The sequence below is a fragment of the Phocoena sinus genome, chromosome 1 (assembly GCF_008692025.1).
Source record: "Phocoena sinus isolate mPhoSin1 chromosome 1, mPhoSin1.pri, whole genome shotgun sequence".
Lineage (NCBI taxonomy): Eukaryota > Metazoa > Chordata > Mammalia > Artiodactyla > Phocoenidae > Phocoena > Phocoena sinus.
In genome coordinates, this window is record NC_045763.1 from 31,666,919 (window position 1) to 31,686,628 (window position 19,710).

A 19,710-nucleotide genomic window follows, 5' to 3' on the forward strand; every position below is an offset into this window, starting at 1 on the left:
AAGATCCCACATGCCGCGGAGCGGCTGGGCCTGTGAGCCATGGCCGCTGAGCCTGTGCGTCCGGAGCCTGTGCTCCGCGGCGGGAGAGGCCACAACAGTGAGAGGCCCGCGTACCGCAAAAGAAAAAAAATAATAATAAATTAAAAATTAAAAAAAAAAATAATAAAGCACCGAACAAATGCTCGGGTTACAATGACTTATAGTCACCTCTGATATCAGTGACTTAACTGTCAGTCCTTACCCAGCATGCACCAGCATGTATGAGATAAACCTCCAGGCTTCCTCCCTCTTCTCAGGCCTGTAGATAAAGGGACTCTCCAAGATGCCGGAGTCCAAGGTGATCCACTGTTTCTGCGGCTTCCACACAGCATAGTAAATAAACACTGCCAGCTGGCAGGGAGGGGCAGACACAGATGTTAACCACACCTTCTGCAGAGAGAGGCCCCATTAAAGCGCACGGGCACTACCTCTGTTTCAAACAATTAGCTCTCAAGGGGGCCACTCTCTAGCATGTGCTCAGAAGATGACAGGAATTCAATTCCCTGCCATATATCTGACCATACAACTGTGGGCACTTCCTCCAGCGATCAGGAGCAGCTGTAGACCAAACTGCAAAGAAGAATCTTTCGAACCCACTTTCCCGTCTTAAATACCCACTGCCCTCATCTTCCCACACTCACTATTTGGTCGTTCATTTACAACTTAATGTGAAATTAAGTCACTGCTGGCTTCTGAAGAATAGAGGAGGGAAAGGGAAAAATAGTAACTTTGAAGTGGAGAAGCCTGGCAAATATGACCTTAGCCAAGTGATGAAGGTGAACGTCACAGGGATGTCGTGTGGATGTCCCCTGTCCTGGGCTACCTGACGTGATCTGATGAGAAGGGTACTTCACTTCTGTGGTCTTCCTTCCTCAAACCCATAACTTCAGTCTAATCACGAGAAAAACATCAGACATCCCAGACTGGGGGACATTCTACAGGATACCCGGCCAGTACTCCTCAAGACTATCAAAGCCATGGAAAGCAAAGACTGAAACCGGGAAGTGGACTTCGCCTCCCCAGGAGTGGTGCGTCCGTGCACGAGCCTCGCGGGTCTGCGGCGGCAGACCTCGTAAGGTCTGCCCTTACGAGGGGTGAGGGGTAAGGGCAGGGGCAGGGGCGGGACGGCTGCCGCCACAGCCGGGAGTCAGAACGCATTCGACGCCATCGTGATGGCGGATGAGAGGTTTCACGGGGAAGGGTATCAGGAAGGCTATGAAGAAGGAAGTAGTTTGGGTATGATTGAAGGAAGGCAGCATGGCACATTTCATGGAGCTAAAATCGGATCTGAAATCAGGTGCTACCAAGGTTTCGCTTTTGCTTGGAGATGTCTCCTGCACGGTTGCTCCACTGAGAAAGACAGCAAATAGATGAAGGTCTTAGAATCGTTGATTGCAATGATTCAGAAATTCCCTTATGATGACCCTACTTATGATAAACTTCACGAAGACTTAGACAAAATTAGAGGGAAATTTAAGCAGCTTTGTTCATTATTAAACGTTCAGCCGAACTTTAAAATTAGCACAGAAGGTTCTGGACTTTCATTTTGATAACAAACAGACAAAGCATCGAGGAACAGATGTTCGTATGTTAAGTGTTTAAAATATGATTAAAGGCAAAACAATGATGGGGGATTCATTGTTTTGCAGGGAGGGTTCCAGCTTGGCCAGTGAAAGGGCTTCCTTCCCCTGAGGTCTGCCTGCATCACCTCGGTGCCCCCCACAGGGCCCCTCCGCACAAGCCCATCCTTTGTTGGGTCCTGTCTGCTCTCCAGTCTGAACGCAGCCCTGGCAGAGCCCTCGCCGGGCTGCTGTCTCTGATCCAGGATCCAGGCCGTTGGCTCATGGGTTCTCGCCACCTGGCAGGCCTGGCTAGATATAGACTCAGGTTGGCTCTGGATAGGATAAACCTCCCATTTAATGCCCCCGGGCTTTGGTCAGTGCTCAGAGGGACAGTTTTTTTAAAAAATGAGAGCCACAGGGTAGACACGAAGCAGGTTAATGGGAAAGAGTGATGGGTACTGTGACATTTATTGAGATGGGCCAGTGCTGTGACCTGCTTCTCATGTTTTATTTAGTCCCTTCAGTAGCCCATGAGGTGGGCGTTATTCCTGTTTTATAGTCGAGGAAACGGAGGCCCAAGGGACTGCCTGGTCCAAGGGCAGTGGGCGGCAGAGTTGGGAATCCAACCCCCATCTCCTGGTGCCTGCTCTGGAACCCGCGGTCGCAACCACAGGCTCGGGGTCCCTGCCTGCAGATCCCCGCTGTGCCCCGTGGAGCCCTGGGGCGTCGCCTGTGGCCATGGACGTGGGAGTCTGGCTGAGAGGAGGAAAGGCCAGCCCTGTCCCCAGGGAGCCCAGACATGCTCTTCCTGTGTCCCGGGGTGGATGGGGCTCTGCAGCATCAAAAATGGTCAAGGGGAGGGGATTTTAAGGCCACCGCCCTATGTGCAGAAACTTTGGAGCCTTACTGCAGCCTTCCTTTTAGTGTGAGTTCTCTGTCTTCTGCCCGGACTTAAAGGCATCGTCTATACGTGGTGAGGTCCTGGCAGGCCAGTCCCCCGTGAGATGCGTGGCTCCCGGGCATTTCTCTGCAAGTGATGGCCCGTGTCCAGGCCCCTCGGGCATCCCGGCCAGAGCCCTCTTCCCACCCGCTACTGGCCCAGGGAGCAGATTTGGAAGCCGTGAGTGAAATTAGCACACGGGTAGCCGTGAATCTGCTCCAGATTTCAAAATCATTCCAGAGCGTCTGGGTAGACTGTGCTCCCCTGGCAGCTGCTGGGGGAACTCTGCGGGGCCTTGGACGCTGGCCCTCACCATGTGCTGAGGAGGAAGAAACGGCTTCTAGTTGTTGGAGGACAAGACTCCGCCTTTATCGTGCTTGGCTTTCTTATGTGTGTCTCACTGTAAGTTCATGGCCTGCAGTCCCAACCTCAGTTCTGCGGAGCCCAGGACCGGGCGCACGGCCTCAGATGTGCCTTTGTACAGACACCAGCAGCGCTCATCTCTGGCTGGTGGAATGAAAGGGCTTTTGTTGTCATTTTCCTGGGTGGATTTTTGTGTTTTCTAAACTATCTGTTTGGACAATGTATTATTTTTATAATTGGAGAAAAAATAAACAGCATATTTTAAAGCAAAAAAAAACAAAAAAAGGACTGAGACACTGTCACAGATCAGAGTAAACTGGGGGGAATGTGAAAACTAAATGCAGCATGGTACCCTGGGTTCGAGGGTACAAGAGGGACAGAAAGAGGACACTAATGGAAAAATTGGAAAAGGCCAAATTAAGCCTGTAGTTTAGTTAATACTAATATACTAATATGAGTTTCTTAGTTTTGACAAATGTACTATGGAAATATAAGATATTAGCAATGGGAGAAATTGTGTGAGGGGTATACAGGAACTCTCTGTACTATCTCTGCAAATTTTCTGTAAAGCTAAAGTTATTCCAAAATAAAAAATTTGCTTTAAAAAAGATTTTTTTTTTTTTGGCCATGCCACATGGCTTGTCGGATCTTAGTTCCCCAACCAGGGATCAAACCCGGGCCCCTGGCAGTGAAAGCGTTGAGTCCTAACCACTGGACTGCGAGGGAATTCCCAAATTTGTTTAAAAAATTTTAATTAGGAAATTCTCTGGTGGTCCAGGGGTAAAGAATCCACCTTCCAATGCAGGGGACGCAGGTTTGATCCCTGGGTGGGGAACTAAGATCCCACATGCCGTGGGGCAACTAAGCCCGTGCGCCACAACTAGAGAGAAGCCCGCAAGGTGCAACAAAAAAAAAGACCTTGCATGCCACAACTAAGACCCAACGCAACCCAAAAAATTAATTAAATAAATAAAATAATTTTTTTTAAAAAATGGCCTTTGGCCTTCAACTATAAATCTTACCCCCAGGTCTCCAGTCCTGGCCTACCCTGTAGATTTTAAACTTGCCAAGCCTCCACAATTACATGAGCCAATTCCTTAAAATAAATCAATCTCTCTCTCTCCATATACATGTGTATGTAGATAGATGATGGATACATAGATAGATAATGTGTGTGTGTGTGTAAGGGTGTATACATCCTATTGGTTCTGCTTCTTTAAAGAATCCTGACTAATACAGTCCCTGATAAGGAAGTTGAGACATCAGTGGGAATTAAGAGGAGGACTTCCTAATGGCCCTAAAGTCACACCCCACAGGCAGCCATCCTCTGTCAATTCCTTTATGAGGCATCATGGTGTGGGAGAAAAAGCTGGGTGAGATAAGGCTCAGGAGAAGCCCAGTCCTGGCCAAATAACTAAGTATGTGGCCTTGGGCAAATCGCCCCACATCTCTAGGCCTTGCACTCTTTTCTGGAAAACAAAAGGGCTGACTAGACCAGAGTCTGAAGCCCACTACATGCTGCCCATAGTAGACATCATTACAGGATCCCATTTTTTTTCCTACTGAAATCTGGAGGCAACTTATAATTCTTCTAAACATATGGCTCCTGATAGACCTTACCAATCAATCAAAGTTGGTTCATGAGATCAAACCAATTTGCAACCCCAAAATTATTTGATTTCTAAAGTCCCCACAAACTAAAATGAAACGAAACCACTAAAACTGTGGTCACTGCTGGGCAGGGGAGTTGTTTGAAAAATAAAACTCAACCCTTCCCTAAAAGTGACTGGGAACATAAGAAAAACCTGGGAAGGGAACTCTGGAGAGGGTGAGGTCGAGTTCTGTGTGTGCTGTACTTGCCATCGCCAAGCTCTCCTCTTACGTTTTCCAGTCTCTTATCTAGACGTGATCTAAAGCCGCAGTGTGTGTGCAACCCCTCAGAGGTCCTTGCACCAGTGCCCACCACCCCGAATGCTTACCTCAGCAATGCTGATGGAGATGATGAACACAGGGGGTGGGAGGCAGTTAGCTCTTTCCAGGTATGTTCTTCGCACTGGTTCAGGAAGCATCCATTTTGAGACAATCCTGTGGACCTTTTTAAGCCTGAAGGGATCTTTACCTGCCCTGTCCTCTCTCATTTTCTCCTCTTCCAGCATTTCTTTCATCTCTCTATCCCTATTCAGATTCACATCCTCTTCCATTTCCAAATTATGAGCAGCAGCCATTATCCTGGGTCCACCCTCCACCTGAAAGGGACATGAATGTCAGGGAAAAACAGATGACCCTATAGTGTTTGGGCCATGGCTCTTTCCTGGGCTCTCTGGCACAACCATTGGTTTCCAATGTCTTTCCTGTGTGTTAATAGAAGGCAGCTGAAGATCTGGTGCCCAAATATACATAATATCCATACCCTCGTCACTAGTGTGTAATGGTGAAAAAGTACCAGAGTCTCCCCAGTTGAGGGAGAGGACTCCCCAGAAGTCATTTATGGATTCACCTACCGACACCATCCAAAGGATGGACTGGAAATTTGGGATGGCAACTCTACTTCATATACCAATTCCTTCCCCTCTGCCACTGACTCTCAAAGCAACCACTACTGTAAGAAGTAGCTTTGCCACGAGGTGAATTATCTCAGAGCCCAAACCACACTCACTGCATAACTGAACTCAGTTTTGCCCAGCTTAAGTAAATAATCTCCTTTCCCTTCTTAGTTTCATCTTGCTTCTGCTCCCAGGCCAAACACAGATCTCTAGTTTCTGATTCAGAATCAAAAATGATTTACTGAGCATTGACTATATATCAGGTACTACGCTAGGGGCCCCATTATAGGTTAAAAACTTCGCTTCCCATTCCCCCCTCAAAAATGATTTAAACCCACATCTTCTCCTTCTAAATTATCAGTGTCCTTTCTAAAATGCCACCTTGCCCATTCTGTAGCACTTGGGAGTTAAGTAGACCCTTCCTTACTGGTTCTCCAGATACAACATTAACACCCTCGCTAAAACACATCTTCCCAACAATTCTCTGACATCTGACACTCTTGGCTGAGTTCCTACTAATTTCCACATCCAGTATTCCCTTGAACTCAATCCTCAATATCCAAACACTCAAGGATTTATTCAACAGATACCTGTTGAACACCTACTCTGTATCAGGCCACCATCCCTATCCCAAAGTGTATAAAATGTCATGCAGGAGGCTGAGGTCAATAAAAATTACACAAATAATTGTACAGTTACAGCTGTGCTAGGTGATACCAAGCAGATACATAGGTTACTGAGGCAGCATGTCTATAACAGTGAGGCCTGCTCTCCATACTCTTTCCTCTCCCTGTGTCATGGTGCTAGCTGTACTGTCCTTCTCCTTTTGGTTTAGTTCTGTTATATTTCACTTCTGGTTGAACTATTTAAATCTTTCAATCAAATGTTTTCAGGTCAAAAAAAGGGGTGGGGGAGGCTCAAATATATTAAGGGAAAAAAATAATGTTGCCAGATACTACATAGAGTACAATCCAATTTTTGTAAAAAGTAATATATTGTTACACAGGAAAACATCTGGAGAATTAACCATGATTATATCTGCATGATAGGATTTCTTTAGATTTTTGCCCTCTATGCAGGAGTAGGTACAGATTTTGTGTACCCTAAAGCTTAAACAATTAGGGAGGGGGGGTTCTTTGGAAAAAATAATTTAAAATTACAAAATAAAAAAATTATAAATGTACATACACTGCTTTAGAAGGAGCCCATGCAAGTAGAAGTCTGAAGATTATACTTTATTAGTTTCACAAGTAATCCAGCCAAAACAATCCTAAAAGAGAAAAACAAAACAGGAGGTATCACACTCTCTGATTTCAAACTATATAAAAAGCCACATTAATCAAAACAATATGGTACCGGCACAGAAACAGACACGTAGAGCAATGGAACTGAATAGAGAGCCCAGAAATGAACTCATACTTATACAGGCAATTAATCTACAACAAAGGAGGCAAGAATATACAATGGGGAAAAGATGTCCTCACACCACATACAAAAATAAACTCAAAATGGACTAAAGACTAAAATGTAAGACCTGAAACCATAAAACTTCTAGAAGAAAACGCAGGCAGTCTACTATTTAATATTAGTCTTCGCAATATTTTTTTGGATATGTCTCCCAGGCAAGGTAAACAAAAGCAAAAATAAACAAACGAGACTACATCGAACTAAAAAGCTTCTCCACAGCAAAGAAAACTATCAACAAAGGAAAAGGCCACCCACTGAATGCAAAAAGATGTTTTCAAATGATATATCCGACAAGGGGTTGATATCCAAAATATACGAAGAACTCATACAATTCAACATCAAGAAAACAAACAAGCCGATTGAAAAACGGCCATAGGGAGAGACTGGTTCAAGATGGCAGAGTAGAAGGACATGCTCTCACTCCCTCTTGCGAGAGCACGGGAATCAAAACTGACTGCTGAACAATCATTGACAGGAAGACACTGGAACTCACCAAAAAAGATACCCCACATCCAAAGACAAAGGAGAAGGCACAGTGAGACGGTAGGAGGGGCACAATCACAATAAAATCAAATCCCATAACTGCTGGGTGGGTGACTCACAAACTGGAGAACAATTATACCACAGAAGTCCACCCACTGGAGTGAAGGTTCTGAGCCCCACATCAGGCTTCCCAACCTGGGGATCTGGCAACAGGGGGGAGGAATTCCTGGAGCATCAGACCTTGACAGCTAGTGGGATTTGATTACAGGAATTAGACAGGACTGGGGGAAACAGAGACGCCACTCTTGGAGGGCACACACAAAGTAGGGTGCATATTAGGACCCAGGGGAAGGAGCAGTGACCCCATAGGAGACTGAACCAGACCTACCTGCTAGTGTTGGAGGGTCCCTGCAGAGGCACGGGTGGCTGTGTCTCACCATGAGGACAAGGACACTGGCAGCAGAAGTTCTGGGAAGTACTCCTTGGCGTGAGCCCTCCCAGAGTCCTCCATTAGCCCAACCAAAGAGCCTGGTACGTTCCAGTGCTGGGTTGCCTCAGGCCAAACAACCAACAGGGAGGGAACCCTGCCCCACCCATCAGCAGACAAGTGGATTAAAGTTTTACTGAGTTCGGCCCACCAGAGTAACACCCAGCTATACCCACCATCAGTCCCTCCCATCAGGAAGCTTTCACAAGCCTCTTAGATAGCCTCAACCACCAGAGAGCAGACAGCAGAAGCAAGAAGAAGGACAATCCTGCAGCCTGTGGAACAAAAACCACATTCACAGAAAGATAGACAAGATGAAAAGGCAGAGGACTATGTACCAGATGAAGGAACAAGATAAAACCCCAGAAAAACAACTAAATGAAGTGGAGATAGGCAACCTTCCAGAAAAAGAATTCAGAATAATGATAATGAAGATGATCCAGGACCTCAGAAAAAGAATGGAGGCAAAGATTGAGAAGATGCAAGAAATGTTTAACAAAGACCTAGAAGAATTACAGAACAAACACCTAGAAGAATTAAAAATCAAACAAACAGAGATGAACAATACAATAACTGAAATGAAAAATACACTAGGAGGAATCAATAGCAGAATAACTGAGGCAGAAGAATGGATAAGTGACCTAGAAGACAGAATGGTGGAATTCACTGCTGTGGAGCAGAATAAAGAAAAAAGACTGAAAAGAAATGAAGACAGCCTAAGAGACCTCTGGGACAACATTAAACTAAACAACATTTGCATTATAGGGGTCCAGAAGGAGAAGAGAGAGAGAAAGGACCAAGAAAATATTTGAAGAGATTATAGTCAAAAACTTCCCTAACATGGGAAAGGAAATAGCCACCCAAGTCCAGGAAGTGCAGAGAGTCCCACACAGGATAAACCTAAGGAGAAACATGCCGAGACACATAGTAATCAAACTGGCAAAAATTAAAGACAAAGAAAACTTATTGAAAGCAGCAAGGGAAAAATGACAAATAACATACAAGGGAACTCCCATAAGGTTAACAGCTGATTTCTCAGCAGAAACTCTACAAGCCTGAAGGGAGTGGCATGATATACTTAAAGTGATGAAAGGGAAGAATCTACAACCAAGATTACTCTACCCAGCAAGGATCTCATTCAGATTTGATGGAGAAATCAAAAGCTTTACAGACAAGCAAAAGCTAAGAGAATTCAACACCACCAAACCAGCTCTACAACAAATGCTAAAGGAACTTCTCTAAGTGGGAAACACAAGAGAAGATAAGGACCTACAAAAACAAACCCAAAACAATTAAGAAAATGGTAATAGGAACATACATATCGACAATTACCTTAAACGTGAATGGATTAAATGCACCAACCAAAAGACACAGGCTCACTAAATGGATACAAAAACAAGACCCATATATATGCTGCCTACAAGAGACCCACTTCAGACCTAGGGACACATACAAACTGAAAATGAGGGGATGGAAAAAGATATTCCATGCAAATGGAATTCAAAAGAAAGCTGGAGTAGCAGTATTCATGTCAGATAAAATGGACTTTAAAATAAAGAATGTAAAAAAAAAAAAAAAAAGAATGTTACAAGAGACAAGGAAGGACACTACATAATGATCAAGGGACCAATCCAAGAAGAAGATATAACAATTATAAATATATATGCACCCAACATAGGAGCACCTCAATACATAAGGCAACTGCTAACAGCTATAAAAGAGGAAATTGACAGTAACAAAATAATAGTGGGGGACTTTAACACCTCACTTACACCAGTGAACAGATCATCCAAACAGAAACTTAATAAGGAAACACAAGCTTTAAATGACACAATAGACCAGATAGATTTAATTGATATTTATAGGACATTCCATCCAAAAACAGCAGATTACACTTTCTTCTCAAGTGCACATGGAACATTCTCCAGGATAGATCACATCCTGGGTCAAAAATCGAGCCTCAGTAAATTTAGGAAAATTGAAATCATATCAAGCATCTTTTCTGACCACAACACTATGAGATTAGAAATCAATTACAGGGAAAAAAACGTAAAAAACACAAACATGTGGAGGCTAAACAATACGTTACTAAATAACCAAGAGATTGCTGAAGAAATCAAAGAGGAAATCAAAAATACCTAGAGACAAATGACAATGAAAACACGATGATCCAAAACCTATGGGATGCAGCAAAAGCAGTTCTAAGAGTGAAGTTTACAGCAATACAAGCCTACCTCAAGAAACAAGAAAAATCTCAAATAAACAATGTAACGTTACACCTAAAGGAACTAGAGAAAGAAGAACAAAAAAACCCAAAGTTAGCAGAAGGAAAGAAATCATAAAGATCAGAGCAGAAAGAAATGAAATAAAAACAAAGAAAACAATAACAAAGATCAATAAAACTAAAAGCTGTTTCTTTGAGAAGATAAACAAAATTCATAAACCATTAGCCAAACTCATCAAGAAAAGGAGGGAGCAGACTCAAATCAATAAAATTAGAAGGCTTCCCTGGTGGCGCGGTGGTTGGGAGTCTGCCTGCTGATGCGGGGGACGTGGGTTCGTGCCCCGGTCCGGGAGGATCCCGCGTGCCGTGGAGCAGCTGGGCCCGTGAGCCACGGCCGCTGGGCCTGCACGTCCGGAGCCTGTGCTCCGCGGCGGGAGGGGCCACAGCGTTGAGAGGCCTGTGTACTGCAGATAAATAAATAAATAAAAATTAAAATAAAATAAAAATAAAATTAGAAATGAAAACGGAGAAGTTACAACAGACACCGCAGGAATACAAAGCATCCTAAGAGACTACTACAAACAACTCTATGCCACTAAATTGGACAACCTGGAAGAAATGGACAAATTCTTAGAAAGGTATAACCTTCCAAGACTGAACCAGGAAGCAACAGAAAATATAAACAGACCAATCACAAGTAATGAAATTGAAGCTGTGATGGAAAAAATCTTCCAACAAACAAAAGTCCAAGACAAGATGGCTTCACAGGCAAATTCTATCAAACATTTAGAGAAGAGCTAACACCATCCTTCTCAAACTCTTCCAAAAAGTTGCAGAGGAAGGAACACTCCCAAACTCATTCTATGAGGCCACCATCACCCTGATACCAAAAGCAGACAAAGATACTACAAAAAAAGAAAATTACAGACCAATATCACTCATGAATATAGATACAAAAATCCTCAACAAATACTAGCAAACAGAATCCAACAACACATTAAAAGGAGCATACACCATGATCAAGTGGGATTTATCCCAGGGATGCAAGGATTCATCAATATACACAAATCAAACAGTGTGATACACCATATTAACAAATTGAAGAAGAAAAACCATATGATCATCTCAATAGATGCAGAAAAACTTTTGACAAAAGTCAACATCCATTTATGATAAAAATTCTCCAGAAAGTAGAAAGAGAGGGAACCTATCTCAACATAAGAAAGGCCATATATGACAAACCCACAGCAAACATCATTCTCAATGGTGAAAAATGGAAAGCATTTCCTCTAAGATCAGGAACAAGACAAGGATGTCCACTCTCACCACTATTATTCAACATAGTTTTGGAAGTCCTAGCCACGGAAATCAGAGAAGAAAAAGAAATAAAAGGAATCCAAATTGGAAAAGAAGAAGTAAAACTGTCACTGTTTGAAAATGACATGATACTATACATAGAGAATCCTAAAGATGCTACCAGAAGACTACTAGAGCTAATCAATGAATTTGGTAAAGTAGCAGGATACAAAATTAATGCAAAGAAATCTCTTGCATTCTGATACACTAATGATGAAAAATTTGAAAGAGAAATTAAGGAAACACTCCCATTTACCATTGCAACAAAAAGAATAAAATACCTAGGAATAAACGTACCTAGGGAGACAAAAGACCTGTATGCAGAAAACTATAAGACACTGATGAAAGAAATTAAAGATGATACAAACAGATGGAGAGATAAACCATGTTCTTGGATTAGAAGAATCAATATTTTGAAAATGACTATACTACCCAAAGAAATCTACAGATTCAATGCAATCTCTATCAAATTACCAATGGCATTTTTTACAAAACTAGAACAAAAAAATCTTAAAATTTGTATGGAGACACAAAAGACCCCGAATAGCCAAAGCAATCTTGAGGGAAAAAAATGGAGCTGGAGGAATCAGACTCCCTGACTTCAGACTATACTACAAAGCTACAGTAGTCAAGATAATGTGGTACTGGCACAAAAACAGAAATATAGATCAATGGAAAAGGATAGAAAGCCCAGAGATAAACCCACGCACCTATGATCAACTAATCTGTGACAAAGGAGGCAAGGATATACAATGGAGAAAAGAAAATCTCTTCAATAAGTGGTGCTGGGAAAACTGGACAGCTACATGTAAAAGAATGAAATTAGAACACTATCTAACACCATATACAAAAATAAACTCAAAATGGATTAGAGACCTAAATGTAAGACCGGACACTATAAAACTCTTAGAGGAAAACATAGGAAGAACACTCTATGACATAAATCACAGCAAGATCCTTTTTTATCCACCTCCTAGAGAAATGGAAATATAAACAAATGGGACCTAATAAAAATTAAAAGCTTTTCCACAGCAAAGGAAACCATAAAAAAGCTGAAAAGACAAACCTCAGAATGGGAGAAAATATTTGCAAACAAATCAACAGACAAAGGATTAATCTCCAAAATATATAAACAGCTCATGCAGCTCAATATTACAAAACAAAAACCCAATCTAAAAATGGGCAGAAGACCTAAATAGACATTTCTCCAAAGAAGACATACAGATGGCCAACAAACACATGAAAAGATGCTCAACATCACTAATCATTAGAGAAATACAAATCAAAACTATGATGAGGTATCCCCTCACACCAGTTAGAATGGGCATCATAAGAAAATCTACAAACAACAAATGATGGAGAGGGTGTGGAGAAAATGGAACCCTCTTGCACTGTTGGTGGGAATGTAAATTGATACAGCCACTATGGAGAACAGTATGGAGGTTCCTTAAAAAACTAAAAACAGAATTACCATATGACCCAGCAATCCCACTACTGGGCATATACCCAGATAAAACCGTAATTCATAAAGACACATGCACCCCAATATTCATTTCAGCACTATTTACAATAGCCAGGTCATGGAAGCAACCTAAATGCCCATCAAGAGATGAATGGATAAAGAAGATGTGGTACGTATATGCAATGGAATATTACTCAGCCATAAAAAGGAACGAAATTGGGTCATTTGTAGAGACGTGGATGGACATAAAGACTGTCATACAGAGTGAAGTAAGTCAGAAAGAGAAAAACAAATATCGTATATTAACGCATATACATGGAACCTAGAAAAATGGTACAGATGAACCGCTTTGCAGGGCAGAAATAGAGACACAGATGTAGAGAACAAACGTATGGACACCAAGGGGGTGAAGCAGGGCTGGGGGTGGTGGTGGTGGGATGAATTGGGAGACTGGGATTTACGTATATACACTAATATGTATAAAATGGATGACTAATAAGAACCTGCTGTATAAAAAAATCAATAAAATAAAATTCAAAAAAAAGAAAAGAAAAACGGCCAGAGGACCTGAATAGACATTTTTCCAAAGAAGACATACAGATGGTCAACAGGCACATGAAAAGATGCTCAACACCACTAACCATCAGGGAAAGGCAATCAAAACCACAATGAGGGACATTTCCTGGCAGTCCAGTGGTTAGGACTCCACACTTTCACTGACGTGGCTGAGGGTTCAAGCCCTGGTATAGGAACTAAGATCCCACAAGCATTGAGGTGCGGGCCCACCCCCCCACCAAGAAAACTACAATTGCGAATCACTTCACACCTTTCAGAATGGCTGTTATCAAAAAGTCAACATAACAAGTGTTGGCCAGAATGTGGAGAAGAGAACCGTCATGCACTGTTGGTAGAAATGTAAATTGGTGCAGCCACTATGGAAAACAGTATGGAGGTTCCTCAAAAAATTAAAAATAGAACTACCATATGAACCAGCAATTCCACTTCTGGGCATTTATCCAAAGAGAACAAAAACACTAGAACAGATATATGCCCCCCTATGTTCATTGCAGCATCATATACAACAGCCAAGATATGGAAGCAACCTAAGTGCCCATCAATAGATGAGCGGATAAAGAAGATGTGGTGTGTGTGTGCATACACACACACACAGGAATATTTCTCAGCCATGAAAAAGAATAAAATCTTGCCATTGGCAGCAACATGGATGGACCTAGAGGGTATTATGCTAAAAGAAAGGAATCAGACAGAGAAAGACAAATACTGTATGATTTCACTTATATGTGTAATCTAAAAATCAAAACAGGGACTTCCCTGGTGGTCCAGTGGGTAAGGCTCCAAGCTCCCAGTGCAGCAGACCCAGGTTCAGTCCCTGGTTGGGGAACTGGATCCCACATGCATGCCACAGCTAAGAGTCCACATGCCGCAACTAAAGATCCCTCATGCCGCAACTAAGACCCAGCACAAGCTAAATAAATAAATAAAAATTAAAAAGTAAAATAAAAAACAAAACAAATGAACAAACACAACCAAACAGAAACAGAGTCATAGATACAGAGAACAAACAGGTGGTTGCCAGAGGGATGGTGGTGGGAGGAGGTGAGAAAAAGGTGGGAGAGTAAGAGGTACAAACTTTCAGTTTCAAAATAAATGTCACAGATATGAAATGTACAGTGTGGGGAATACAGTCAATAATTATGCAATAGCTTTGTATGGTGACAGATGACAACTAGACTTTTCATGGTGATCATTTTGAAATGTACAGAAATAACGAATCCCTGTGTTGTACACCAGGAACTAACAGTGTTGTAGGTCAATTATGCTTCGAAAACAAACTCATACAAAAAGAGATCAGATTTGTGGCTACCAAAGGGGTGGGTGGGAGGGGGAATTAGATGAAGGTAGTCAAAGGGTACAAACTCCTAGTTATAAGATAACAGTACTAGGGATGTAATGTACAACATGATAAAGATAATGAACACTGCTGTACATTACAAATGAAAGTTGTTAAGATGGTAAATCCCAAGAGTTCTCATCACAAGGAAAAATAATTGTTTCTATTTCTTTAATGTTGTGTCTATATGAGATGACAGATGTTCACTAAACCTACTGTGGTAATAATCATTTCGTGATGTATGTAAGTCAAATCATTATGCTGTACACCTTAAACTTAAAAAAAATAAGATATAATAAAAACAAAGTCATATCTATGAGACCTTTGCTGGACCCTGAAGTCTCAACCACTGTACTATTTCTTCCCTCCCCTTGTGGCCTAGTGTCTTGAAGGAGGAGTTTGTATCCACTAAACATCTTATCATCTGCATCACCCACTGAAACTGCTCTGCTGAGTTATGCCCTTAAAACAAGTCCACTTCAGTCATGATGTGAGTCCTAAGGAAGCGTGCAGAGCACCCCAGTCTCTTCAAAGCACATCCTCATGCAAATTCTCGCGTACTCCTCCGAACAATCCGGGAAGAAAGAAGACAAGCAGTATCTTCCCAATTCTCATCTTCACCCTTCCTAACAGAGCTTCCTGTTGCAATCCCTTCATCCCTGCCTTTCATCCCAACCATATTCCATCCCCTGGCTTCCTTCTCCCGCTCCCCAGCCACAGGTCACAGAGGATCCTCTGCACACTTCAGCGACTCTGTCGTCCTGCAACTGGACTTCTCTAACGTGGTGGAGAAAGACAGTGTCAAGGTCACTAGAGGGCAGGTACACAGGCTAGACAGACCTGGAAAGTGGTCATGTCTTATTTTTATGTGCAACCCCAGACAATAGCCCTGGACCTGGGACTATGAGCCATAGAATGGGGGGGGAATGGGGATTTATATGTTTCATCGGTACTATACAGAGTTTCAGTTTGGGAAGACGAAAAAGTTCTGGAGATGGGTAACAGTGTAAATGCAGTGAATGCCATGAATTTTACACTTAAGAACGGTAAAAAAGGGTAAATTTTATGTCACGTATATTTTACCACACACACAAACACACACAAACTAAACGATAATATTAATGTTTCAAGGTCACTGTGAAGACTAAATAGAACATACTGTTTGTCACCAGCATGGGCTTAATCAACGGTATCCAATGCTACTGATATTTTCAGCTCAGTCCAGTGTATCTGAACTTCCTAAATGGCCCAAAATAAAGTTTTTCACTGGAATTTTTTTTTTAAGTCATGAGCCATAAAGCCGGATGACTGGGATTAAACCACAGCTCTACAACCTATCCGCTGTAAAGTAACCTTAAGTAAGTCACTTAAATTCTCTGAGCCTCAAATTACATTTTTTAAGAACTGTGATAAAATAAACATAAAATTAACCATTTAAAAGTGTACAATCCGGTAACGTTAAATACATTTGCAGTGTTGTGCAAGCATCACGACTATGTAGTTCCAGAACTTTTTCATCGCCCCAGACAAAACCCCCATACCCATTAAGCAGTCACTCCCCATTGCCCCCTCCCTCCAGCCGCTGGCACCCACTAATTTACTTTCTGTCTCTATGGATTTACCTATTTTAGATATTTCATATAAATGGAATCATAAAATATGTGGCCTTTTGAGTCTGGCTTCTTTTACTTAGAAAAGTCTTCAAGGTTCATCTGTGTTGTAGCATGTATCAGTACATCATTCCTTTTTATGGCTGAATAATATTACATTGTATAGATAGATATACTAACAAAACCATATTGTTTATCCATTCATCTGTTGAAGGGCATTTGGATCGTTTCCACCTTTTGGCTACTGTGAATAGAGCTGCTATGAACATTCCCATACAAGGTTTTATTTGAATACCTGCTTTCAATTCTTTTGAATATATACCTAAGAGTGGAATCGCTGGGTCATATGGTAATTCTATGTTTAATTTATTGGAAAATCTTCAGATCCCATTTTAAAGTCGGGATCATGATAGCACTTACCTCATAGCATTATGGGGGAAATTATTTGAGACAATGCGTGTAGAGCACTTAGAACAGTTTCTGGCACATAGTAAACACTCCATAATTGTTAGTTATTACTGGCTATGGATGGATGGATGAGTGGGTGTGTGGATGGATGGACAGATGGAAGGGAAGGGGCTGAGTCTGGGGTCTATTTTCACACTGCAAGTTACTAGGAATCAGGTCACAATTCATTTTCAAATGTATTCCATTAGGCAAGGTCCCACATTACAATAGGTTATATCTAATAAATTTAGGGAAGAAGAGAATTTCCCTTTTATTTATTTTTCCCCAGTAACTTTGCTGAAAATAAAGGCTTCTTACCTCCCACTCACCCAGCTTCCCAGGGTCAGACATTAAGTCTGTAGAGATAACGATTTTATTAATTTTCTTTGCATATTGATGCTAATTTATAGTTTCTTTCATGTCTCATAAATGGCAAAACGAGTATGGATTTAAGATCAGCAGCTCTTAAACACAAATATTAAGGCACTTTAAAAAATAAGTTCAATTAGGAGTGATTAACATTGTGTTAATAAGCCCTATTGTAAATTTAAATATCATACATGATCATTTCATGAGGAAAGTTCCACATTGTGAGTAACACAGCTTTATATCTATAAAAGGAGCTAGAGAAACAAGGATTACATTTCCCCGCAATTTTTCTTTTTTCCAGATTTCAAAATTTCCAGAAATGTTACGACTTCAAGCCCATCATTTTAGATATTTTAGTGAAATATGTTTCCTGTGCTGCAAAGGTATCTGACCCATTCAGTTTAGCTAAGACTCACTGTGTGTCTGCTTTCTTCCTTGGCACGTGCAGTAAAGGGATCTGACATCTAGACCTACCTATTGTAGATTCCAGAAACAGATGAACATGTTGGTAGTGATGGTGGCATTTTGTTTTGACCTCTCTTCTCGGTCAGACACTGTCACACTCTGACTTCTGTACCTGTCTGGGTGCCTGTTCTTGAGGACAGAGGCCCCTCTCTGGTTCATCTCATCTCCAGCATCTTGTGCTTGATGCTCACAGGTGCTGCTTCTAGTCTGACATTCCCCGTCCCTGCCATTCCTGTCTATCTTCTGCACCAACACCTGAGTTTCTGAGCACAATTCACCACATTGGAAACATTACTGACCAGATTGGCAACAATGAAAAAGACTGATTCATGCTTACAAGGCTGTGTGGAAATGGGTGCAGTTTATGAGGTATAAATTCACGCAGCCTTTTCACAAGGCAATTGGGCAGCATCTATAAAATATGAAACGCATATACCTTTCAACAGAACCTTTCTACTCCTAGAAATCTATGCTACAAATGTACTTGAGCGAGTACTCAAGGCTATCTTTCAAAGATGTCCAGTGCAGAACTATTCAGAGTAGTGAAAAATTACAAAGAACCTGAACGTACTTTAATTGGCTTGTTGTATTTTCTGATAGTTCTACTTCTGAGGTAGTTCATCCTTACACTGTGCTGAAATCTGCTCACCAGCCCTTCTGCTCCTGGGTCCAAGGTTTCCCTCCCTCGGGCCTCACAAAGCAAGTCTAATCTAAGATCATGTCATTAATTGTGTAGGTGTGGCCTGTATACTCCATGGGTTCTATAGGTCATAGTTGGGATAGAATATCTGAATTTTCTAGATTACCAGAATTTTCAGAGGCTCAGTCTGACAGCACAAGAGCCTCAAAAACAAGCCAGCAATGATTACAACACATTACAGTCTCACAGAGATATAAAAACATCCACAGCTATCAAATTATTTCCTTGGTTACTCTCATCACAGTGTTACTCATTGAGTGAAATTGTTTCCTACACTGACTCTGCTTTCTTACTCATTAAGCAAAGATCATGCAGGTTTCTTGAGCTTTCTTTAATGTTGACTTGATATTATGCCTCACCTCCTACCTCTTATCTGCAGGAAGTGGCTGCCAACTCTTTGTTGAAATACACACGAAAACACACACACACACACACACACACACACACACACACACACATTCAGATCAAAAGTGGGTGGCCCTGCTGTGAAATGTTCTCATCTTACCCTTAGGGAACAACTGGGGGTGGATTGTTAAAAAGAATGTTGGAAGAGTAGGAAAGACTCATAGCCTTCTGGTTAAAAATGGAGATGTTCAAGAACCAAAGACCTTCCCTTCAAGTTACCAATTATTCTTAAGAAGAGGAAAAGTGGAAAGAACTTTCCTACTTCCTGACCCTACCTGGTATAAGCATTGCTCGTGTTACGAGTCATGTAGCCAGTGTGTTGGCCAAGGATTGGAAAGAGCAGGCTGTGCTCATTTATCCAGAACAATCATCTGCCTTTTAAAAAAAAAAAATCTGTAGAAGAAGAGATTTCCATAAGAAGATTTAGGACTCTCCTGGCAGTCCAGTGGTTAAGACTCTGCTCTTCCACCGCAGGGGGCGTGGGTTCGGTCCCTGGTGGGGGAACTAAGATCCTGCATGCCACGTGGTATGGCCAAAAAAAAAGATTTACCCAGGAGACTCGACATTGGCAAGGGATTTTTCCAAAGACCTTTTAGGTGCCCTCATTCACTATATACTGATATGGACAGAGTAAAGGGACAAAGTAGATAAATAGTTATTTCCACCAGAGGATTGTAAGTAAAGAAAAAATTATGGGAGACCCTTGTAAGTTAATGATCACTCAAGAAAGCAGGTTTGCTTAGCAGCGAAATCATGCTACAGAAGCATGAGACATGCCCCCAAACAATAACACAATGGTGGCATGAGACCCACATCCTGTCCAGTGAGCTCAGTAAGTTAACGACCCTTAGGACATGCTCTCTGCACACATAAAAA

The 19,710-nt window shown here is 41.8% G+C and overlaps 1 protein-coding gene and 1 pseudogene across 4 annotated transcripts in view; one reads left to right on the forward strand and one right to left on the reverse strand.

Annotated features, from left to right (window-relative positions):
- The window catches only part of RHBDL2 (rhomboid like 2), a 56,172-nt gene that overhangs the window by 24,155 nt on the left and 12,307 nt on the right, over positions 1-19,710 (reverse strand). For 3 of the 4 annotated variants that reach the window (XM_032630133.1, XM_032630147.1, XM_032630156.1), the window contains exons 2-4: positions 6,636-6,717; positions 4,884-5,150; positions 242-390 (exon numbers count right to left, since the gene is read on the reverse strand). In XM_032630133.1, coding sequence (XP_032486024.1) covers positions 242-390; positions 4,884-5,129 — 395 coding nt within the window. In that variant the 5' untranslated portion in view covers positions 5,130-5,150; positions 6,636-6,717. Of the gene's footprint in view, positions 1-241; positions 391-4,883; positions 5,151-6,635; positions 6,718-7,785; positions 8,137-19,710 lie in introns of those variants that run through there. The other variant, XM_032630140.1, reaches the window with a different exon arrangement.
- LOC116757608 lies at positions 842-1,589 on the forward strand (annotated as a pseudogene).